Source organism: Mytilus edulis, chromosome 7, assembly GCF_963676685.1.
Source record: "Mytilus edulis chromosome 7, xbMytEdul2.2, whole genome shotgun sequence".
In the NCBI taxonomy this organism is placed as follows: domain Eukaryota; kingdom Metazoa; phylum Mollusca; class Bivalvia; order Mytilida; family Mytilidae; genus Mytilus; species Mytilus edulis.
In genome coordinates this window covers 48,107,030-48,133,092 of record NC_092350.1, presented here as the reverse complement: position 1 = coordinate 48,133,092, position 26,063 = coordinate 48,107,030, and the positions used below count along the sequence as shown (strand labels likewise).

Below are 26,063 nucleotides of genomic sequence, written 5' to 3'. Positions count from 1 at the left end.
CAACGTCATAAAATGTACAGGAAGACACGATATAGTCAAAACATGCCTGTGCACTATCTATATATAATTCAATGTAAAACGTTACAAATAGTTTACAATATACACACACAAAAAAAAAAATACACCATTGGAAAGAAAGTTTGTTTTAATGGAAACTATCATGACCACACATAAACAATCTTATTGGTTCCTTTCAAAGATTGGTCAACACTGGAACGAGGAAGAGACATTTTCGTGATTTTTAAATCCGACATTATACCTTCTCTAGGGAAGATGAGTATCGTGGTATACAATCTAGAAAACAAAATGTCCCATCCGTCTGATGACTAGGATATGAATAACTCAATATTACAAAATTCATCAAGATAAGATAAAAACTAGAACACATGCAATCAAAAACCAAACAATCAAACAGTCTAACAAAAGAGCAGTATCACATTGTATCACGACCGACAACTCTCAGGATTATGGATCGTGACAAACGAATAATCTTATCTGAAAATGTTAAGATTAAAAGTAAATAAAAATATTGACGTTTATGTATAATCTTTTCTCGTATGGACGTTTGTGAATGAACTTGGATTCTACATGCTAAAAAATAGAACACCGTAAGTAGACCTTTTAACACGAGTTTAAATCGTTAACCAATGATACAAAATGATGGGAAGTATTTGGTCGTGGAGTCTTGATTCTCTATGACAGACAAAGCAATATATATGCTAAAAAGCGTTTCAAAAAAGAGAAGACGGAAATAGAATTCTGATTACAACTTGTCTCTCCTAACTCTCCAGAATTCACTGTTTGGCTTCCTACACATTCAGTGAAACTTTGTAACTAAAACGACGACTGTCCCAGATTATCGGGAGAATACATGTTTAACCAAGCCACATTCTGTATCTGCCTGTTCTAAGGCAGTAAGGAGCCTGTAATTCATTGACTGGCGTTTTGTTTGATTGTATATGATTTTTTTCTTCATTTTTTTACATGCATTTGACCTTTTGTCATTTCGGGGCCTCTAATGCTTACTATGGGAAATCGGTTTTGCTCATAGTTGAATATCGTATGGTGCCATTTAGTTATTAATTTCTACGTCATTTTTGGTCTCTGAAGGGAATGTCTCATTGGCAATCATACCACATCTTATTTTTTCATGCAGACCTTGCAGTTTATAGTTATCTTAAACTATGTTCAGTTAGGAATACAAGAAAATAAGTCAAAACATTTTTCATACATATCCATTTTAAATCATGTCTTCTTACCTATTTTAACTGTAAATAATTAGCTTTTTTGAATATTATACTAATTATTCCAATTTTACCATAATATATCGAGAGCTGTTTAACAAAAAGGGCATAGAGGCCAGCTGAATCCTGCCTCCGGGTTAGGAATTTTCTCGCTGTACTAAAGATCAATTGGTGATCTGGTGCTGTTTTTCGCTCTTTGTTCAGGTTTTTGTTTCTTTGACACATTCCCCGTTTCCATTCTCAATTTTAAAGAAATCATGTACATGCATTTGCATGTGGGCATGATATAATGTTATCTGCCGCTTTAACTATCTACATGATAGTACATGCAATTTTTTGGACCAGGTGGTCCTTTTTATCAATTAAGTTTACATGAATTAAGATGCACTGAAAATGTATTAAACATGTTAAACAACTATGTAAAATAAATTCTCTTAATTTTCTTTCTTTTTGTATACAGTCGTGATTCTTTAAATTTACCATTAGCTTATTTTTCTGAAAGTTCGTTGGTCATCCATTGCCATGTTTTAATATTAATAATCATATGATATTAAAATACAAAATTGTTGTTTAAACAAAGTTTAATCTTAGATAAACTATTGCGAAACCTTTAAGTGATATCGGATGGGTCTACGATGCATGCATGTGTTATCTATGATAAATTGGGGTAAAATGTACGAACAATCTAAATAATTTTCTTTAAAGTTTAAACTCAGTATACTTACAATGCGTTAAATAACAGCAGGAAAATATCGTTGCATTATCAATTATTTTTCGTTTCCAATCAAAATAATACTCCGTAAGTATACGTTACTGTATTTTGTGTATTATGTATTTTCCCTTCTCTACCTATATATAGTATTTAATTAAACATTAATGCGTATCGTTTTGTTTTTGAAAAAAAATTGAAAGCTGTTTTTTTAGTTTTGATGCTCTTCAATTTTTCATAACATATATATTGTCCTCTCCTTTCATTTACCGACCGTTTGATGGTACTTACTCTTTCCGTATTCAAGTACTTTTCACCCTAGTCATAGCAGAAATTGAATTGAACGTTCTTGATGAAGGTAAACCCAGAAAAAGAACTCATTACTCACCAAATCATCATTTTTTAGTGCTGTATGATCGATGACACCATTAGCCCAATGATCAGTGCGTCTGTATTGACATGATATATACCATATCTTTATGATATTCTCCATTGATGGAATGATAAATTATCAAGGAATTTTAATTATCCTACTCAAAGTTGATATTTGGTGGCTAGAAGCATTTGATTGGTCTTTCTATTGTCCTGCAAAAAGCTCCACAACGGAGAACTTAGGATTCTAGAAATGGGTGGCATTGGTATCCTTTTAATACGTCACGTACGTGTAAATTTATTAACCAAAATATTTCCCGATTATCGTGTCTGTCAACTTGAATTGGTAACGTTGCAGTTTCTACCTTATTACTCATCATTAGGTGCAAAGTAACACCTTCACAAATGGTAGAAAACTCAAAAGTATTAGTGACCTAAGTTGAAGCATCTGATCTCCTTCTAAGATATTATAAAGGTAAATTCAATAAATGAAATGTAATTGATTTGTATACTATGATATTGAATACTAGGCTCATATGAATCGACTTTCATGTGATATAATGTTAAGGAAATTATTGAGCACTGTATGCATATTTGCTTAACTAAGTTCTCTGTTCATGTTTTCTGGAAGTACACCACTAATTCATGGTCCCATTGCTTTCTATGTTAAATTCCTCCATTTCAAGCAGGCACATCTCTTTCATTTTAAGTTCAAATAAAGTGGCAATCATTGCATGTCAAATCAACACTTTATGGTGTCTTCTACTGAAAAAAATCAACATACCTTTAATGGCATATAAGAAAGAACTGGTTCCCGGATCTTCGGATGTACCTAAACTGGTACTTCAGACTCTGACAAACAGACAAAATGTACCATCTTTTTAAACTTTGGTGCAGTTTTTTTAATATTTAAAATTAAAAGTCCAAAAGTGTTCTACAATGATCACCAGTCCTTCAGCTTTCATTTGATGCCAAAAATACCTAAATATCCAACATATTTTGAAAGTTACACTCATGCGTAGGAACTATTTTGCGTTAAATATGTACTATTTTTCTATTTTGAAAGTTACACTAATGCGTAGGAACTATTTTGCGTTAAATATGTACTACTTTTCTATTTTGAAAGTTACACTCATGCGTAGGAACTATTTTACGTTAAATATGAACTACTTTTCTATTTTGAAAGTTACACTCATGCGTAGGAACTATTTTGCGTTAAATATGTACTATTTTTCTATTTTGAAAGTTACACTAATGCGTAGGAACTATTTTGCGTTAAATATGTACTACTTTTCTATTTTGAAAGTTACACTCATGCGTAGGAACTATTTTACGTTAAATATGAACTACTTTTCTATTTTGAAAGCTACACTCATGCGTAGGAACTATTTTGCGTTAGATATGTACTACTTTCTGGTATGTGCTTTCTGGCCGGGCCCGAATTAGTGGTGTTACACATATAAACATTGATTATATAACGTATAATCGACAGAAATACTTCATATGGCGATTCCTGATCCAAACTTTGGCTGTATTACTTTGGTGCCGAATTTCACCGCTATCATGGACCAATCAACAGAATCATGGAGCACTTGTATAATATATGAATTTATACAGCGATGACCATTTGTTGATGTAACTTTTTTATAACAGTCATTAGTTGATTTTGTGTATTAGAATTTAAGACTGGAAAGCGGCACGTTTCTTCACCACAATTTCTATCGTGGAATTTCACTTTGAATTTGTTATGTGCAAATTTTTCAGAAATTCTAAAAACTGCACATGAAAAAGCTGTTAGCGAATTAGAGTACGATTTAACAGAAATAGCACGTCTATTATTATATTGGAACTAAACCCTTTTGGTATATGAGACAATATCTGAAAAAGTCTAATTTCCATGTCCCACACTTTACCAGCAATTATTTTTTTATTCAGGAATCCTTTTGAGAATTTTAAGTTACAGTATTAACTAGAGTATATAATGCACTAACTGCAACCAATTAAACATTCTTTTTAATATATCTTCTAATAAAATATCATAATTTAAATGGTCAACCCCCAAAAAATCATGTTGGTCCCTGTTATTTTCTGAAAATTAAATCATTCAAAGAATAAAACAGCCTTCCGATTTTCACATATCTGATAGATTATATAGAACACTTCTCCATTACTGGTCTGGTTTTGTTATAACTAAAGCATGTAAGAAAAATTTGCATTTTTAAGGGTGTTTTAAAATGTTGTCCCCAGTGGTAATTTCCCTCCTGTTATCGCTTGGTGTTTTTCCACTTGTGGACATCTTTGAAAGACCAAAAAATTATTTCTTGTAATGCAATGTGAAGAGCATCATTACCTGAACGTATGATTCCATATGTTTAGGTGAATAGCAACCAGTTTTAAATATCTGAACTCCCCAAAGATCAGAATTTGGAGAAAAATTCCCCATTCTTCAGAGAACAATTGAAGGTCTTTCCACCTCGATAATAAGAATGAAATTTAAAAAAGGAAGTTAGAAAATGTCACTCCTTGTTGATGTAATTTGGTTTTTCAAATTGATATAAAAAAATAAGATTAATAGGTATATGCAGAAGACTTAATTGTTTTATCAAGAACATAAAATAATTTTTAGCAAAGGTCAAAATCTAGAACGTCAAATTGACCTTTGACGTTGACCTCAATTTCAAGGTTATAGGTCAGTGAACTCAAAATAGAAGACCAGAGGTCAATCACTTGTATGGTTGTGGAGAAATACTGATTTGAAATACATAAGGAGAGAAAACTCCTATAAAGGTTAATCAAAACACTTTGACTGAAATAGGTTGAAGTTGCGCCTTATTGTAAACAGTTATTTGGCAAAAACATCATATCATTTACTGTCACAGTTTCTGTGGAATAACGATAACAAGCAAAATTCAAAATTTAGAACTTGACCTTGACCTTTGACCTTGACCTCAATTTCCTTCAAATGGACCAAGGACTTCATATTAAAAGACTTTAGGCCTCTACGACTTATAACGTATGAATTTATCCAACAAATCGCCTATCTTAAATTTTCAAAGGGAAATAACTCCCATAAGATGTCTTCCGATCACTCTAGTCAAATAGGTCAAATCACTCTCAAGAGTAGACGAACAATTTGGTGAAAACAGTTTGCTAAAATCTTTTACGGTTTTAGAGATATAGCGATAACAAGAAAAAGGGGACGCGGGGAGATAACTCCTATAAGAATAAGTGTTTGGTCACACAGGGTGAGTTTTTAAACCCTCATTACTGTACAACATCATTGACAAAACAATTCATTCGATATGTTGTAAGACAAAAAAGCATCTCAGACGGTAGAAGAAAAACAAAAAGATAATCAGAAGAAAAACAAAAGGTCTTTCCACGAAAAGTGGAAAGACCTAATAATATTGATGTTCTCTCCTGTTACAGCCTTTTTGTATACCTTCTGAGAATATTTCATTGTCAGTACGATACCAGTACATGTGTTTTTCTAGTATCTTATCAAATTGACATGTAGATGGAAGTAAACTTATACACAATTCGAGTAAATGAAAAAAAAAGTACTGCGTAATTCCTTTCCGTTACGTTCTGTCATGATACCTGATTGAAAGTAACAGCATAACTATAATCAGTAACAAAAAGGATGTTCAAGACAATTTCACTGATGAATCAAAAAGTTAATCTACTATATGCCAACTATTTCATTTAATATAAGTTATCATCACGGTGACACCATATTAAATAAATTTCAAAATAATATACAGTATATTGAATGAAAAAATAGGTATTTTGCTTTTAATAACAGCAGAGAACATTGTGTAATTTTAAAATAGAAGTTAGTAACAGAAAAGAATTTATTATAGATTTTTTTCATTATCTAGGCAGATTTTTCATCTTGCAAATACAGTTCCAAAGGATAAATGACATTGTTGTTGTTATCTTCCAATGCACCAATCTGAAATCATGTATTTTTATAAAATAATGCATTTTTTTGAGAAAAAAATCCTTTCTGTTGCCAACTCTGTCCTGTTACCGTTGTCCTGTTACTCAAGATACTTTCATGTTACCGACATATCTGACTATATTTTAGGATATTTCTAAACCTTTTGTATTGCAAATGCTAAAATCAACAATTGGCATTTGATAAACTATTGCAGGATATACTAGTAAACCACAAATAGTGTCTTAAACTTATTTCTTATTCCCATTAGAAACTTTTTAAAATTGTTTCCTTTGGTAACAGGATAGAACTCGATTTTTTTATACAATTTTTATAATTGCCATTGGTACCACATTTAACAATTGTTTGAATTACAGACAACAGTTCCTAGATCCTCAATGTGTGTTCTTCCATTTGTGTTATTAAAATGCCGGGTCTAAAGATTTTTTCTTCTATTTTGTAAATGTATTGCGATGTAAAAGCGCTGACCGAAGTGAATTTTGTATGAAGTGCGAACTATCCTAAAATGTGCGCACTGTCAATGCTTTTACACCCTTTATTACTAAAACTTAAAGAATCATTAAATACTTGTAATTACATATTTTTGCTACAATCTAGAATATATGATTTCTGTCAAGTTTTCTTTCATTTACCTGCGCACTTTATTAGGAAGCTCGTGTCATGAATAATGAATGTTACATTTCATTTTGAAATTATGGTTAGTTACAGAATGACGCGCGATTGCTGTTAGCCAACCAAAATAACGTATTCCAATGAAAGATGAAATGTAATTATATGTCTTTAATATATAGACAGAAATCCGTTTAGAATGTACGCTTACATATTGGTCATGTCATGAGGACCGTAAGGGCCAATGCCAGTTACATTCTCATTCTTTACTCTCTAGTAGATACTTTATTGACACTACCTCATCTCCGGATTTTCGTATGAATAAAAACCTTGCGTTAAATCATTTGAAAATGTTGAATTATTCTCTAACTCTCTTACCTTGTATTAACAGTAATGGCAATGAAAACCTAAAATAAATGGTGAGTATATTATGTAACTGAACTGAATTTGGATTAATTTTCAAAGAACTTATCTGAGATATTATTATATTTATGTAAGACCTTACATATAACTGCTGATTTGGATATTCTTTGAAAGATTTGATTTTCAGATAAACAATGGATAAAACTTTATCGGGGTGGAATTTTAAAAATCACATTACAAATATTTAAAATCAGCAGTTATATATAAGGTCTTACATAAATATAATAATATCCGGAGATGAGGTAGTGTCAATAAATTATCTACTAGGGAGTAAAGAATGGGAATGTAACTGGCATTGGCCCTTAATTACGGTCCTCATGACATGACCAATATGTAAGTGCAAAAAAAGTGCGTTTTAAGGATATTTGCTACTCTGTTTAAAAATAACAAGCTTTTTAAAAGACTGTTATGAATTGATAGAATAAATAAAGAAACAATAAAAGCCGAACAGAATGGAGGGTCCGTGTGCTTGTTTTCGAGATACAAGACCTTTTTTTTGTTCACTTATTGGCAAAAATTATACATTTTCAGATTTTGTCTCAGTATAACTTACTTTCCAAGAGAATTAAATTCAGTATAAATCCAAAAGTGTCAGAAATATTTCAATCTCACTCATAATTAACAGTGTTACAAAGATTTGTCAAACGTATATCAGTATTTATTAGTCATCATTAAATATCGCAGTTCAAATTTCAAAAATGCTGATATACATTATACATTAGTACGATATTTAGAGATGTCTTAAATCAGTACATGTAACAGATTTTCTATCATTTTGTATGCAATTTCTATATTGTTTAAAATACCCTTGGTCAACATTTATTTAAATGCATTATAAAAAGTTTGACATGTTTAGTAAAGCTGTATTTCAAATAAAATCTGCTGAATATTTGTGATTTTCATCTGTTGACGAATTAAAACCATGGCCAATAGCATGATTAGTAGTAAGAGTGACGCAAAATGTAAGTGAACAATATGTTGACATGCTTTAAATCAATTCATAATCATTGAAAATGGAGCGAAAATCATAAGGTGTCTCATTTTAGAAAGTCATATTACCGTGATTAAGATTTTATAAACCTATTAGAAATAGTTGACATTCTTGTAACTTCCAGATTGCCCTGTGTAGGAAATGTCCATATGAATCAATGAACTAGGGGAACATGAACGAATAAAGTTGAATCATAGAAGACCATGTACACCTAATTAAAGAATAACATCAGCAGGTCAAATGAAACGCGATAAAGGTTAAATCCCTGTATCGGATTGGTATATACACATTAAAACATATATTAGACAAAACATAGTATTTACCCAAAGTAAATTAAAACAGAAAATGTATCCTCTGGTCCACCAAATTAACTTCACCTTATATAAACTTTAAATTGAGATTTTGGCAAACATTTCATTGGTAACTTTACTTTGAGAGGAAGTGAAGGTCCAGTGTTTAGTGTTAGACGGTCATAAAATCAAATAACCAGTATATAGGCCAAGTAGAGGTGACATGCAACTCCACTTAAGAAAGACCATTTATATGCAAACTATGACTTTTCTACCTTTCTATATCTTCTGAAATAATTTGCACTGTGCATGTAGCTAATATGAGGCAGGCATTACCTGTAAATGGGGACGAAGTCTGTATGAATTATTTTTTTGTTAAAAAAAAAAGAAACGGAAATACCGTAACGTTTCCGATTTTGGTTCTGTTGTTAGGGATTTTAGTTGTGACGTTATTTAAATTATGACGTCATGTGCAATGTAAACAAAGAAACGCTATCATCAGGTAACGTTTTTTCATATCAAGGAATTATTAAAAATGAAATTGGTATTGCACGTTCCTTCCTATTTTATACTAGACTGATAAATATATATTTTACTCAAAGTTTCATACAAACGAGACCGAAAAAAGGTAGTACATTGTACATTTCTGCGCAGGTCCGGGATTTCAAAACACGACAAAAAAAAATTTGAACGATTTTGAGTTCATTAGTACAATGAAAAATTCGGGAAATTTTCCCGAATTTTTTTTTTATTGAATTTTCTATTGTTATTGGGGACTCCGTCCCCATATAAACTGTCAAAGCCATTCCCGCCACATAATTAATGATATTTATATGTAAAACTAAGTGATCCTAAAAATCCCTCTACTGTACAATTTAAGGATTGACACTTTTTGTTGTAGGAATGCATTTGTCAAATACAATGAAAATGAAGCAAAAAATACCAGGTGTCTTGTACCTGGTCAGCAAATTGGCAATTGTTATAAAATATTTCGTTTCTATGTATGTTGACGTTTGTTTTGTTGCACTTCACAATGTTCCTGTTCTTCCTTTGTTTTCTTCTTATAACTGGTGTGTTCCCTCGGTTGTAGTTTGTAACCCGAATTTGTTTTCTATCAATCGATTTATGACTTTTAAACACTGGTATACTACTGTTGCCTTTATTCATACCAGAAAGTCAGATTACAGTTACTTAAATTATTTTAAACAATTAGAAATATAGTTGACCTTCCACGTAACTTTGAGATTGCCCTGTACAGGAAATGTCCATATGGATCACTGAACCCCGAGAACATGATCAAAGGGAGTTGAACCATTGCAGGTCATGTACACCTAACTGAATAAATGACCTCAGCCGGAAAAACCCATATCAAATGGATATAGACACCTTAAAACATATATATCAGACAGAAAGTAGTATTTACCCTAAGAAAATTAAAACAAAAAATCTATCCGCTGCTCCACCAAATAAACTTACTCTTACATATAAACTTTAAACTGAGATTTTGGCGAAAATGTCATTGGTAACTGAACTGTTAGAGGAAGTGAAGGTCCAATGTTTAGTGTTAGACGGTCATGTAATAAAAAAAAACATTTTACAAGCCAATTAGTGGTGACATGCAACTCCACTTTAGAAAGACCATTCATACATGCAAACTATGACTTGTCTACCTTTCTCTATCTTCTGAAATAATTTGCACTGTGCATGTAGTTATATACTGTCAAAGCCATTCCCGCCACATAATTAATGATATTTAAATGTAAAACTAAGTGATCTTAAAAATCCCTCTACTCGACAATTTAAGGGTGGACACCATTTACTGTAGGAATACGTGTATTAAATACACCACTTAGAGCGACAGCCTGATGATTGCATTTCCTCTTTACCATGATATCATAATGCAAAATATATATTTAGAATTGAATTTAATGACAGCTTAGTGTAAATTGAGATAAAAAAAGTTCCTCTCAAAAATATATAAAAAAATGGATTTCTGAGCGATTGTTTCTCTTTTTTAAAATTATGATTTCTTATTGTCCTATTTCATAAGTTCGGACTGTTACATTAGTTTAAGGTGTTAATAATTCTCTAATAACCAACGCAATGGGTTTTAGGTACAAGAAATATGTGTAATTAAAATTTATCATTGCACGAATATACCCGTGGTTTGGTATCAATCTTGTATCAATAATTACAAATTTTTATATGTCTTTAGATGACACACGTGCTCAAGGCATAATGAATAGGAATACGACTGTTATATAACATGTTTAAAATATTTCAATACACAGATGTTGATAATAATTGCAATCAGGCAATGGATGAATGTCCGAGGAGGAATAATGAAACTGTGAACTTAATCAAACAAGGTCAGATAAACATTAACTTTATGTCCAATATACATATAAGATGGTGTGAATTGACTTTGCTCTAGTGACCTAATAACGTTGATGTAAGGAGCATTATTTCACCGTTCGGCATTTAACTGTATGCAAAAACCAATTGTGGATTGTTTGCTATAAATAGGTTCCGAGTTGACCACATACTTGTGTACATTGTAGGATAGTAAAAATTAAAATCACAAAAATACTGAACTCAGGGGGAAATCAAATCGGAAAGTCCCTTATCACATGGCAAAATCAAAGGACAAAACACATAAAAAACGAATGGACAACTGTCATATTCCTGACTTGGTACAGAAATTTTCAAATGTAGAAAATGGTGGATTAAACCTGGTTTTATAGCGCTAAACCTTTCACGTTTTACGACAGTATCCCATAACTCTTATTAATGGGACAACCCAAAATGAAGGTATATTACGGTCAATAACATGATTGGAAGCAAACCTTCCAAATACGAGAGCTTCCGTCAAACGGTTTCGATGGATTTGCGTTCATATTGTGTTACTGTAACTTAAACCTATGACAGAATTCCAATAGTTCCTATAAAAATATTCAAATAAAAGACAAAGTAGTGTTGTCACATGATGGCAAACAATAGTATCAGGTATGTGAGCGTTCTATAAAGCGGACTCACACGAATTGCATTCACAACTGTGATGTGCTGTTTTAACAAAAGTAAAATAGAAAGGTCATGATCCCTTTACTTCCATCAACGTTGTCAAATCAAAGTTAGGTTAGGATATAGCTAAGCCAAGAAAATATGACGACAAACAATCATATCAAGTATGAAAACTTTCTGTCAAAGGATCTATTTGTATTATGTTTTTTTAACCGTCGGCCGATACAATTACCATATATGCTTAAACGAGCGGCCGCTTAAACGAGAATCACCGAAGGCAAAAAAAGACATAGTAGCGATTATCTTAGGGTATTACAGTTACTGAAAGCTAGTTAAAAAATAAATGTGAGCAACAGTAGAATACCGCTGTTCAAAATTAATAATTCGATTGAGAAAAACAAATTCGGGTTACAAAACTCACATTTTATAAATATGATAATTTTTTTGGAAAGGAAAGTGTTAATTAGTACATGTACACCACTTGAGGTCACGATGAACTCAGTCTTTCTTTACCTTACTTGTTAATATCAAATTCTACATGTCATTTTTCCTTAAAATACTTGTATTTGTGTTCGTAAATGGGAAATAAAAATTATCAATTAATATTTTTTTTAAAACATCAACTATGGATTGTGAAATATTTAATTAATTGTAGATAACAAAATAGTACCTTATGAACTACTTTACTTAACCTTACACATTTATTTATATTTTGACAAATCGTTTAGTATATGACATAGTTCATTCGGTATTGACCTGTTTTCATCGGTTGGAAAATTTCTCATTATACATCTGTATTTTGTAGGCTTTGATCTTCCAATGTGTCAGTCATTGGTGACCACAGTCGCCATTATTGTTTGTTTTGTTATTTTACTTCTTTATTTCTTCACTCCTCGAAACGTATCCTAATTAACATTTGTCGACAGCTTGTTTGTTTTTACATTGCATTGCACCAGAATGACAATAACTACTTCGTTCAAATTTACATGTTTGCCTGACTGTCCACATCCTCATTAATTTTCCTTTATTTTAGGAAATCGTATTTCGATTAGACTTATCATCGTTTGAAAGTATGTACATTTTTTTCTTAATTTCGGCTAAAATCGCATTTCAACTCGAGCTCGTCCTCTTGTCACGTGTGAAATGCTTCTCTGTACTCCAAGAGACATGACGGTATAGTTCAGTTACTATGTATTTGTCATTGTATACTTTTGGTTATTACTGTTTCGTCTATTTTTGGTAATACACGTTTGGTATAGCTCTGTATTTCTAAACCCCGCCATGGTGTTACTGTGCTATGGTCAATTTTTATACGACCCCAAAAAAAATTTGGGTTCGTATAATGGTATGATGTCGTCGTCTGTGTCGTCTGCGTCGTCAGCGTCGTCTGCGTCGACGTCGTCCGAAGACACTTTGGTTTCCGGATAATAACTTTAGTTTAAGTTAATAGATCTTTATGAAATTTTACCAGAAGGTTCAATACTACAAAAGGAAGGTGGGGATTTATTTTGGGGATGATGGTCCGAACCGTTTAGGAATTAGTTGCCCACAAAGGGACAAAAACAAGCAGTTTTCTAGTTTCAGGATAATAACTTGTTTACCAGTATTTCAATTGCTCTGAAAGTATACTGCAATGTTTACAATCACAAGTAGAAGGTTTGGATTCACTTAAGGGGTCATGGGGCCAACGTTTAGGATTTAAGGGCCAAAAAGGGGCCAAAACAAGCATTTTTCTAGTTTCCAGACAATACCTTGTGTGTAATTTCATGGATCTCTCTGAAATTGTACCACAATGTACCATATAACAAAGGGAAGGCTGGGATTAAGTTTTGGGTTAATTGCCCAAAATATTTAGGAATTAAGGGCCAAAAAAGGGCAAAAAAGAAGCATGTTTCTAGTTTCCAAACAATCATGACAATAACTTGTGTTTCAGTGTATGGATCTCTCTGAAATTGTACTACAAGGTTCAATATTACATAGGAAAGCATGGGATTGAGTTTAAGGGTTATTGCTCCAAGGGGGGTTTCAATAAATTGGGGGGGGGGGGTCTCAGTTTACCATTTTTTAAGGGATTTTTTTTTCAACATTTTTCATAATGTCTTTTATTGGAATTCTGTCATAGGTTTAAGTTACAGTAACACCATATGAAAAGTTTCAATAAAAAATCTTCAATTTAACAGTATTGTGCAATAGATGTGTTAGATCTTGAACCACATTAATTTTGTGGCAAAAACCTATATTATGTCAAAAATTTGATCACAATCAAAATTCAGACAGTATCAAGCTTGAATATTGTGACCAAATTTGCCCTAACTGTTCAGGGTTTCGACCACTGGAGTCGTATAAAGCTGCGCCCTGCGGAGTACCTGGTTTTATTCTGTCTTTCAATTTTGCTGATGTATGTTGCCTATAGAGTGTCAATTTACCATTTTGTTTTCCTTTGTTGAAATAGTTATCAATTTTTATAATGATTAAGATAATAACACACTTTTAGCTGATGTACCACAATTTTTACGTATTATGTCTGTTTTCTTTGCTTGGGTTCGGAATTTCCGTTATTTTATTATTTTCCAGTCTCTCTTTCCTGCATTAGCTGTTTTAAACACTTTGAAATTCAATATAGGATGTTTGGCGTTCTACTTCTCCTTTTTCTTGCAGGCAATATTTAGAAAACGAATGTTGCTTCATTCCGTTTTCCTTGAAGTAAGGTCTAATATCGTTCGAAGAGAACCATGGTCCCTTGTCAGCTGAAAGTGTTTAGGGTAATCTGCGAGTGTGAAACACAAAGTACAAACTTTGGATTATTTCCATAGAGTTCAGTTTTAAGAACAGCATCGTTCTAGTCCAAATAATTAAGACTTCTTGTAAAGCAATTTTTTTCTGAGACGTATTCCATCGACTAAAACACCTTGATGTACCAGCAAAATAGACTTACGAAACTTTATGATTATTTGGACTACATTCTAGCTTGCTTGGTTTAAAAGATTATTAAAAAAACACAAATACTGGCAGTTGTCACAGAGAAAAACGCAAGTATCACATTTTGCAAAAATAGAATTTTATTCTTTTACAGTTATTTTGATCTTACCATCATCTGAAACATTTGGAAAAATACATTTTAAAGTCATGTTCAGCCCCTGATGTTCAGTCAATTCAATACTGTTCATACAACCAAGTTCGGGTAGTGATGTTGTCAACTAAATAATATTTAATGAAAAATCTGAACATTATCTAAACAGGTCTTCATTCACTGGAGGCGAATTGTCTATACAATACTGAATTCGCCGCATTGGATAAGCCTAATTTTTTTTTTTGAAAGACTGAAAACGACAGAAAAATCGATTGTCCAGTCTTTGCAGAGCTAAGTAGATCAAAATGACCATTTCATATTAAAATAGGTTTACTAGTTTTTAGCTAACATCGTTAACACAGTATATCATGTGGTAAAGTTAAACAAAAAATCAAAGCAAACTTGGAAAAGTAAAAACGGCCTTTCATAGACTACAAAACATATGAAAACATCAGCTAAATATGCTTTGACAAAATTGAAAACCTATAACAGCTGTATTATGACTGTATGGCGACGAATGCTGAAGATAAACGGAAGAGGACATCACTTATGTTCCAGTTTTTTAAAAATATTTTAAACAAATTTTTTTGAAAAATTGGGTCAATCGTGAAATTTCATTCAGTACATGGGAAAATATGTACTGTAAAACTTGGGAGAAAAATTCAAATGGACGAGGAGTTGTACAGTCAGTGTAACTCTGCCAATTCCAAATAATTCCTTTGTTCACATTCTTGAATCATAACTGATTTTTTATTTCGTTATCCTTTGTCGATATTCATGTACAGTTCTTATGTCACCATTATATGTATGTTGCTTTGCTTTGCAATTGTGATAATATCGTTATAATCTATACAAACAGCATTGTAGTTACAAAATATGTTAACTAAATCAAGTTTTCTTTGATTTTCTCCTGACGGTCTGTTATACATTTTCATTTTCTACTCAGTTCGAATGAAAAAAAAGACAAACAAGAGTGCACACCCTGAAATGTCTCATCTTTACTAAGCATTGATATTATGTTGATAATGTTGATAGTCCTATATAAAAAACGTATATATATATATAATGTATTACAACTTTCACATAACATTAACCAAGAAAGAAAACATTGACCAATGAACCATGATAACGAAGTCAAGGTCAGATGAACCATGCAAGGCAGACATGTACAGCTAACAATTCCTCCATTCAAATATAGTTGACCTATTGCATATAGTTTAGGAAAAATAGACCAAAACACAAAAACTTAACACTGAGCGATGAACCGTGAAAATGAGGTCAAGGTCACATGACACCTGCCAGTTGGACATGTACACCTTACAGACATTCCATACACCGAAAATACAAGACCTATTGCTTATAGATTTGACCACCAAAACCTACCCTTGTTCACTGATCCATGAAATAAGGTCGAGGTCAAGTAAAAACTGTCTGACGGGCATGAGGACCTTGCAAGGTACGCACATACCAAATATAATTATCCTATTACTTATGATAAGAGAGAATTTACATTACAAAAAATCTGATTTTTTTTCTTCAAGTAGTCACCGAATCATGAAAATGAGGTCAAGGACATTGGACATGTGACTGACGGAAACTTCGTGACATGAGGCATCTATATACAAAGTATTAAGCATCCAGGTCTACCCCTTCACAAATATAAAGCTTTTAAGAAGTTAGTTAACGACGCCGCCGCCGCCGCCGGATCACTATCCCCATGTCAAACTTCCTGCGACAAAAGTCACAGGCTCGACAAAAAGCGCTCTACGTGCCTCAAATTTTTAGAGAGTGTGTCTTTGATTTTGCAAGATTTCTGTTCAAAACCCTTGCTTGTGTATTTTGCTTATTCTGTCCAAAAGATATGTCAAATTGGAGGCTTTCTTTTGATTTCTATTTATTGCATTTTCTACTACAATCATTTGAAAATGGTGTTATCTATCTTTTAAGGTAATGTTTGGCGACAGACTACACGTGTATCCTATTGTTATAGCAATTTTTGTACCACTGACTTTCACAATAACGTAAGTATATTAAAAAATAAGAACGTAGATAATGTACATTATTCACGGAAATTTTTTAATGCTAACATTAAAAATTTCGCTGGCAAAATAATAAAAAAAAACAGAGAGGACTTTGGATTCCAACTGATGATATCAATGTAATAAGGCAAAATACAATCTGGACACTTAACATATAGTTTCCTGATCGTGTTGCGTGATGTCAATCGATTTGTGTCACCATCAATCCAAACATTCTAATGGGATATAAAATCTTACCATATAATTTGAAGAAAAAAACATTTTTTATTTCTAGTTTTGATTTTTTACCAGGTATCATTGATACAAGATAACAAGTACCAGTAATACAGAAATAAAAAGAAAAGAAATTCTTGTCTTGATTTATTAAGTAGAACTGGAAAAATACCAGTCCAACAAAATACATTTTAAACATTTTAGTTAACTTTGACACCATTTGTGTTTAGAAGATTATATGTGTGTCATTGTAGTGTTGAGTTTGTCTTCGATTTAAACCGAGTTTGAATATTACTTTGATAACTTCTGCTTCCTTTTTTGAATTCATGGAACTATTTGTTTTAGATACATTTTAGCAGTAACCAGTGGTCATGTGGAACCAGCCTTTCCGTACATCAGGTAAGATGTGTATAATTAAACAAATTTAGCTAGGTTACATGTTAATGTGAGAACAATACAACATCTTTAATATCCGAAAAACAAATAGGAGCAGGAATTTCGTCCGCTACAAAAGTCTCATGTGACACATGCAGTTATTCCATCTGACAAGCTATATATTGACCTTTTTTGAAAAATGAAGACCAAGAGTACCAAGATCTACCATTAACACATTTTGGCAAAGTATAAATTTGGCAATTTTACACGACGTGTAGCTTGTAAAGTGACAAAGAACCCATACTTTTATCATATTCTTGTCAACGAAGCGTAAACAAATCTGCATTCTGGCAAAGTATTAGAAAATTCTATATGAGAAAATATATAGTGATTATCAACCTTAAATAAAACAGATGATTATAATCAAATTCCATTCGGTCTCGCAGACCGTTTGAATTGTTTTACACTAGTAATTTTTAGGGCCCTTTATAGCTTGTTGTTTGGTGTTAGCCTAGGCTCCGTGTTGAAAACCGTACCTTGACCTATAATGGATTACTTTTATAAATTGTGACTTGGATGAATAGTTGTCTCATTGGCACTCATACCATATCTTCCAATATCTATGGATCACCTTAGCCGTATATGGCCCAACTTGTGGGAATTGTAGGTTCTCAAAACTCTTCAACGTTGTACTTGTTTGGCTTTATAACTATTTTGATATGAGCGTCACTGGTGAGTGTAATGAAGAAGAAACGCGCGTCTGGCGTATTACATTACAAGCCTGGTGCCTTTTACAATTAGTGACAATTTCAAAATAATGTCTTTAGAATCTCATCGACTAAATTACCTTGATTGCGTAAAACATTTCTGGTATGTGCTTTACGGGCTTACACTTTGATATTTTGAAGTGTATGGAAATAAATATTATTATTTTTTTTTAATTTGATTGTCTGCAACATATTACATATCTACAAAATTTTACAGAACGTTATCCATACTATATGTTTAATTTTTCAGTGATACAGGTACAAAACCACCTGAGAGTTGTGTTTTCGGTCAGATGCTCAATATTGGTGCCGTCCTAGGTGAGGTTATATATTTCGCCTAAGTTTGATACTATTTAACGACGTTGTGTTTTACCTTTCGTATCCAAGGTTGCCGTCTTATGTATGGCGAAGCATTAACACTAAAAACAAACAAATGAAGTAAATGTCCAACACTATGATTGTGTTCTGTCTCCTTTATTGCAATAGTTTATTTAACCCCAACACATATGGTGCCGTGACCAGGATACGAACCTGTGTTTTTGCGGTACAATAGATGTATGGTTAAATCAACTATCGAAAAAATATAAAACGAACTTTTCTATGCTAGTCAGTTCTTTTTGGCAAAAAAATAGATAGAGAACGATTAACTATTTACACCACTGGCCGGGTCGATGCCACTGCTGGTGGACGTTTCGTTCCCGAGGGTATCACCAGCCCAGTAGTCAGCACTTCGGTGTTGACATGAATATCAATAATGTGATCATTTTTATAAATTTCCTGATACAAAATTTTGAATTTTTTGAAAAACTAAGGATTTTCTTGTCCCAGGAATAGATTACCTTAGCCGCATTTGGCACAACTTTTTGGAATTTTGGATCCTCTATGCTCTTCAACTTTGTATTGTTTAGGTTTATAAGTATTTTGATATGAGCGTCACTGATGAGTCTTATGTAGACGAAACGCGCGTCTGGCGTACTGAATTATAATCCTGGTACTTTTGATAACTATTTACACCACTGGGTCGATGCCACTGCTGTTGGACGTTTCGTCCCCGAGGGTATCACCAGTCCAGTAGTCAGCACTTCGGTGTTGACATGAATATCAATAATGTGATCATTTTTATAAATTTCCTGATACAAAATATTAATTTTTCGAAAAACTAAGGATTTTCTTGTCCCAGGAATAGATTTGGCACAACTTTTTGGAATTTTGGATCCTCTATGCTCTTCAACTTTGTATTGTTTGGCTTTATAACTATTTTGATATGAGCGTCACTGATGAGTCTTATGTAGACGAAACGCGCGTCTGGCGTACTAAATTATAATCCTGGTACTTTTGATAACTATTAATTGTTTTCATTTGTCCTAGTATGAGTCATTATACATATTGTTTATATATTACAAAAATGTAGTTTTCTATATTCTGCTAAACATTTTAGAGGAATATAGTGTAGGCGTAAATTTATATAACAACCGTTTTGTCAAATCCAATGATCTATTAACAAAAATGTCAAGATGCTTTTTTTTAAATTTTATTAAACAAGTATTTGATTATATTTCAGCTTTTATTATATTTTATATACGATATCGACAAATAAGAACGCATTATGAAGGAGCCGGTAGAACAAAATTATTAAAATACAACACAGTGACTTTTGTTATGGGAATTACAGCTGCACTTGGTATAAGCCTGGTAGGAAATTTTCAGGTAAAACTATATAAATATTCAAATAAACTTTACATTAAGATTTTTCTACAAAAAAAGATAACAGTTTAAATGAAAAGAGGAAATACATTTTCTAGAGTAAAGGGAATTATAACGGCGAAGACTTTCTTTTTTCGGTCAAATTGAAACATTCATGCAAATGTTTCATTTGCAAATTATGTAATATAAAAATGAAATGAAATAAAATAAAATAAAATAAAATAAAAGTAGATTAATCAATTAAAGTATTAAATAATAAGTTTTTGATTTAATTGATTATCGCTTGATAGTAAAATATATAATATAAGTACTTGTAGGTAATATTAAAATTATATGATACGTTCCATTGTTTGTACGACGAGTACATATAAAAAAGAGGGACGAAAGATACCAAAGACAGTCAAACTTATCAATCTAAAACAAACTGACAACGCCATGGCTATATATAAGAGTAATGAAAATAACCCAAATGAGTATAAGTTACGTATTTTAATGGTTGGATCAATAATAAAAATATAGATATATTTTCAATGAAAACCAGTAATAATGGTTAACTTTGACTTGGATGGAAAGTTGTCTCATTAGCACTCATGAGGGTCTGAAGGGGGGGGGGGGGGGGTCTGTTATTCTGTAAACATTTAATTTTCACCCCTTTTTTCTCTAATCTTCAAAAAAAAAAAAATTCTCTAATCTTCAAAAAATTAGACCACGCATTTCTCTAATCTTCAAAAAATTAGACCATTCATTTCTTTAATCTCCATTTTTTGGGCCCGTTATTCTCTAATCTTCATTTTTAAGGGCATTATTCTTTAATCATTTAACCCCATCCAAACCCTCACTCATTCCACATATTCTTATATCTACTTTCAAATTCTCTTTTTCAGGAAACGAATGTTATTGTGATACATCTTATTGGAGCACTTCTAGCATTTGTTGTAGGGAGTATTTATTGCTGGATACAGACTGGAATGTCGTTTAAAATGCCAGATCTTCCAGGAAATTCTGTCATAGTCTGTCGAATACGGACAGTTATTAGTGTGTTGACATTCATATTTATTATTATGTGTATCCTTTTCTAACAACTAATGAGTATGGTAAATAACGATAGAAAAATAGTTTAGCGTAATTCGAGAATTATAATTGACAAAATTGTACCAAAACAACCCACAAAAGTAGAAAAACTAAGTGAAAGGTTTTACTTGCGAGAACATAATTAGCGACCGCTGCGCTAACTCGACAAAAAGCTTCATCTTGTTCATCTCGCAGCTGACATTTTATGATATCAATATGCAAACAACCTGATAATCGGTACATGGCTGTCGTTTGGACCAGCTGACATGTTGATTCTTAGAGTCCCCATCTTTTATTTGCTACGTCCAGTCCCTTTAATAGTGCATTGTGTTCAAGAATTCACAATACATTTTTTAATTAGTTTGAATTAAGCCAATTCATAGTCAGTAATTTGATCATGTTATCGTTTATCACACAAAGTAATGGTGTTTGGTCTTTAGTGGATACTCAATGGGAAATATATTTACACATCTCTTTATTTTGCATGTTCTATTATCATTTTGGAAGAACTTGTAAAACTTGTATGCTTGTTTCCTTTACCCTAAACAGTATTTATATTTCCAACGCTTTCAAACCAGCAAGCGCCAAGCTGGGTTAACGTTACAGATAACACTTATTGGAAACCCGGAAAACCGGTAGGTATATTATAGAATGAATTATTTCAGTTGTATGTTTATCGTTAATGTTGATGAACATCTGAAAGAATTTTTGAACAGTTGCTCCACTGAAAGGAGTTTAATAGCATTATCTTATATATTGCCGATAGTGTTGTTACAAAAACCACAACATAATATTTTGAATATATTAAAGTAAATGTACATATGTAAGTTATAAATGCCGCAAAAGCTATAATAAAATACTAATTGTCGACCATATCATTTGTCGAGCTATATCACTGAGCTTTACTCACCATCTGATTTTAACAAGGTAGCATACGTTTCTGTTGGAACCAGGGGTCGAATTTAAGCTTTTTTGTGTACTTGCCAGCCGGACCAGTGGACTGAAAAATCTAATGGCCCGGCTGCAAATATACTGGTCCTACAAAAATGACATTCATTTGACAAACACTAAATATAAATGATAGATTTTTACTTTTATTTTCATGCTTTCGTTTACAAATGTTAGATAAGAAAACGAGAGAGTCTCGGTCCTGATTTTGATATAGGATTTGATAATCTCAATTATTGTCTTTATCAAAATCAGGATCAAGGACAGAAAAAATGTCAACATTGTCTTCCACATCATCGCAATCCTCTCGACGACCATAGTGTGCCTGACTTGGTCGTCTTGAGCGCTGTCCATAAATTTTCCACATATCAATAGCCGGGACAAATTTTTCACATTTTATATAATTCACTACTATGCGATCGACTTTATAACTTAACAAATGCGATCTATTTCTAAGGATATTTATATTTACGTTTCCTTTTCAATTTCATAAACATTATTCCGATCTTCCGCTTGAATGACACATTTTTTTGTCTGGCGGTCCTTCCCAAATTTCCACATTTTGTGTTGTTTTGAAGGACGCTAATCCGAGATATTGATCAACTTGATCAATTATAATACTTAAGTACCCCCAGTACCGTGTAATTGATTTAGCAGTTAAATTTGTTTGCAATCAGACCGATATTGCGATGCAATCAGTGAGTTCTATCGACAAATTTCTACCAGTCCGTTGGACCCCAGCTGACAAAATCTACTGGTCCGAGGCGAATTTTACTGGTGTCGGACCACCGGACCAGCGCCACTTAGACCCCTGGTTGGAACTGAAACATTCTACACCAGAGTTAACATCAATTTATGTAGCAATACTGTTTTTTTCCATCGTGACATGAAGTTATGGGCTTTATTTAATTTGCATCTTGATATCTTCATATTTTCCTTGAAAGCATAAGAAAACTCGTACTATAAACATCCAAATCACCTACGCATGTATCTGTTGGTCGTTAGTTTCTGCCATAGTGGTACAACTTTTTCCGAAACATGCGGCCTTGCTTCTCTAAATAATTTCATGTATTATAAGGTTTAGCGTCCCGTATCAGGGACGACGTATTCCCTGTTTAAGAGTTTTTCCAATATATGTCTTCCCCTTTAATGTATAGAAATAAGCAAAATACAGCTACCTCCTAAGGTAACTTGTGAGCAAAATATGGTCTATTGTTGTCTTCTTCCAACAGGCAGTAAAACCCTTGCCTGGGGCGTCTGTTTGGTTGCTCCGAATGTACAAGTACGCAGCCACGTCTGATTATAAGAGGGATTTAAATATGATGCATTGTGTAGATACGTTAACAACATTTGTAACAACTCTTTGTCCTTATATGACCTGACACATGGTAAAATTTATATCCCTTTCCAATATAACATCAGTTACTGTTTGTTACCTGTGAAATTACACATTTCACTGACCTTCATTATTGATGGCCTCTATTACATGACTTATCTATGATACAGTTTTTGTTTATTTGTTCTCGTACTGAATATTCATGAAATATTTGCCACTGGACATGTATCAATCAATCAACATACTGTTGTCATAACGTTTACTTCTTATTGCAGGGATATGGTTTAAGACTAGCGGGGACAATATCAGAATGGCTACTAGCCTTATCTACTGTGTTCTTTTTATTGACTTTTGTGAAGGAATTCAAATTCTTCAGAATGTACACACCAGAATGTATGCATAAAGACAAAAAGATAACAAACAATTATAATATTGAACAATCTGGTAGTGGACTGCCATGATCTCAATCGAACACAATTTTTATATGTTTATACATTTGCCAATAAAATTGCCTTATATTTTGTATTTCTAGGCTTATCCTTTTTGTATTTTTTTTTATAGTTAAACACATACTTTTATTTGATATTTTTACAAAATGTAAACCTTATCCTTTCTTTGCCTTGTCGGATTTCGTTTGCTTTCTTTGTTGTCGGATGTCGTTTACAAATAAAACACTAGACTTGAATTAACAACTTAGTTACTAGTATTCTAGTATGTAATTGCTGCACACAAGTTGAGTTTGCTTGTTTTTCTTAACATTCAAAGGTATCAAGACGCTTTCAGTATTTGGTTTACCGTTTTATACTTTCACGGTTATATACTGGTATTCCACTTGCCGTAAACCACGTTCCCGTCCGCTTTATATAAATTGTTACATGACCGAATGTGACTTGTCACTGAAATTTTACTTGGATTAGCAACACAGAGTGTGCCACATGTGATGCAGCAACCTCTACCGCTTACCCGCCCGAAACACCTGAGTTTACCCCGTTTTTTGAGGCAGGTCTCAGGTTGGCGTTGTCAGTTTGTTTTAGATTTATGAGTTTGACTGTCCCTTTGGTATCTTTCGTCCCTCTTTTGCTCCATCTTTAGGTTTTTGTTTGTTTTTTTTTGTAATGTTTTGTTAATGGTGTTTATTTGCCTCTTCTTTGGTGAGCTTTCTGTCCATGGCGTTTATTGAACTTGTGTTGGTTTTTTTTTTTTCATTTCCCTTTGCCTTTTTCATTTTCCTTTTATACATGAAGTGTTAAATAGCCTGTGTAAGTAAACAAACAACCTAAAGGTCTAACAATTTTTTTATCATCCTTTTTGTTCCTTCCCTATGATGCTAGTTATAATTATTGTTAGTGTGTGCTTGGATAACAAGGAGGACATTAATTTTATGGTTCACCTTGCACTATAGCCAACTTAGAATCGTTGTACTTTGTACAAGCTCAACCAAGTAAATATGATACAAGTACATATGACAAAACTCATCAAAGATACTAGGCTTAAAAATTTGTACAAAAGACGCGCGTTTTGTAAACATAGGACTCGTCAGTGATGCTCGATTACAAATATTAAAAAGTGAAAAGGGTTATACATTCGACAACACGGCAAATTTAGATATTATAACTGCAAATTCAAGCAGCAAATTTGACAATTTATGTTGGTATGAAAACAAATGAAATGTATGTTTCAGCTATCAAACTGATTTCATCTAATCTTTCCTTAATTAGTCCTTATTTAGCTATTCTGTTCTGATCTGTTCTGTTCTGTTTGGATTGAATAAATTAAAAAAAATATGCGTGATCCTGAGCGAAAGGATAAAAAGCATTGAATCGTCAATCCACTGACCGTGAAAGATGAAAACAGAAGATCAGACTTTTATTATATGAACTTTTCCTTAGCATTTTCCAGTAGGAATATTCTCGTTACTATCAAAATTAAAGAAACCCAAAGGAGAGAGTAATTTGGATTATTGGAATCCTTCAGTTCCGGTGAGTAGCGATAAATATAAACTTAGTTAGTATGTTGATAATATTTCTATCTAGACTGTTTGATGGCACATTCACTTCAACCTTGGATTTCAAACAAATAATTGCGATAAGTTGATTATGGGTGTTGATTTTCTGTAAAAATGTTCTATGAAATACATGAAAGCCGAAGTTTTATTACTACATAATATAAAGATAAGAGTTGATATGATTGCCAAGAGACAACTCTCCGCAAGAAACCAAATGACGTAGAAGTAAGCAACTTTATGTAACTGTACAGCCTTCAAAAATGAGCAAACTTGAATTAAATAATTGGAAATTAATATTACAAATCTGCACTACATACACAAATGTGTTTTTTTTATATACTACTTTCCAGTATCTACTTTTGTTACAGGGCCCGATTTGATGGTGTCGCATCTAACAAAGCCTATAAAATAAAATTCGCTCTAACCCAATTGCAAGTGCTACTTTAAAAAAACATACAGTTTTTTTACATGTTTTTTGCTCCGTGTTTTATATCCATATTTACCGTACACCCATGCATATCTTATAGGTAAAGGACATGCATAAACATGACGAGCTTCCAACTTTTATAATATTAGGTGAAAATAACAATTGCTTCTTGTATCGAGTATTTTTTTTCAAATATATATATTTCAGGGCTATGGCTTTAGAATAACTTCAACCGTATCAGAGTGGTTAGTAGCACTTTTAATTGTGATATTCTTAGCAACTTTCTACAAAGAATTCAGGTATTTTAAATTGGAAAAGCCAACATGCAGTGTGCATGACAGAACAAAAGTTGTAAGTGTCGAACAAACAGGAAATGAACAATCTGCATAATCACAGAGAAATTAATCTTTTTATGCCAAAATGTTTTATTTTATTGACTTATTTGAGTGACTTTTTGTTTGTACTTTTGTTAATAAAATTTACAACAT

The 26,063-nt window shown here is 32.6% G+C and overlaps 1 protein-coding gene across 4 annotated transcripts; it reads left to right on the top strand.

The window, feature by feature from the left end:
• Nucleotides 1-458: 458 nt before the first annotated feature.
• LOC139481675 (DNA damage-regulated autophagy modulator protein 1-like) lies at nt 459-26,063 on the top strand. 4 transcript variants are annotated; one of them, XM_071265141.1, is made up of 8 exons: nt 459-608; nt 16,638-16,711; nt 17,288-17,341; nt 18,335-18,402; nt 19,646-19,791; nt 20,673-20,853; nt 25,043-25,122; nt 25,783-26,063. In XM_071265141.1, exons 2-8 carry the CDS (start codon nt 16,641-16,643, stop codon nt 25,963-25,965), a joined length of 783 nt encoding a protein of 260 aa, XP_071121242.1. In that variant the 5' UTR covers nt 459-608; nt 16,638-16,640; the 3' UTR covers nt 25,966-26,063. The 4 variants fall into 4 exon arrangements, with proteins under 4 accessions (XP_071121242.1, XP_071121239.1, XP_071121240.1 ...); XM_071265138.1 differs by lacking the exons at nt 25,043-25,122; nt 25,783-26,063 and adding exons at nt 21,409-21,494; nt 23,419-23,668 and having other exon boundaries at nt 460-608; XM_071265139.1 differs by lacking the exons at nt 459-608; nt 25,043-25,122; nt 25,783-26,063 and adding exons at nt 1,928-2,043; nt 21,409-21,494; nt 23,419-23,668.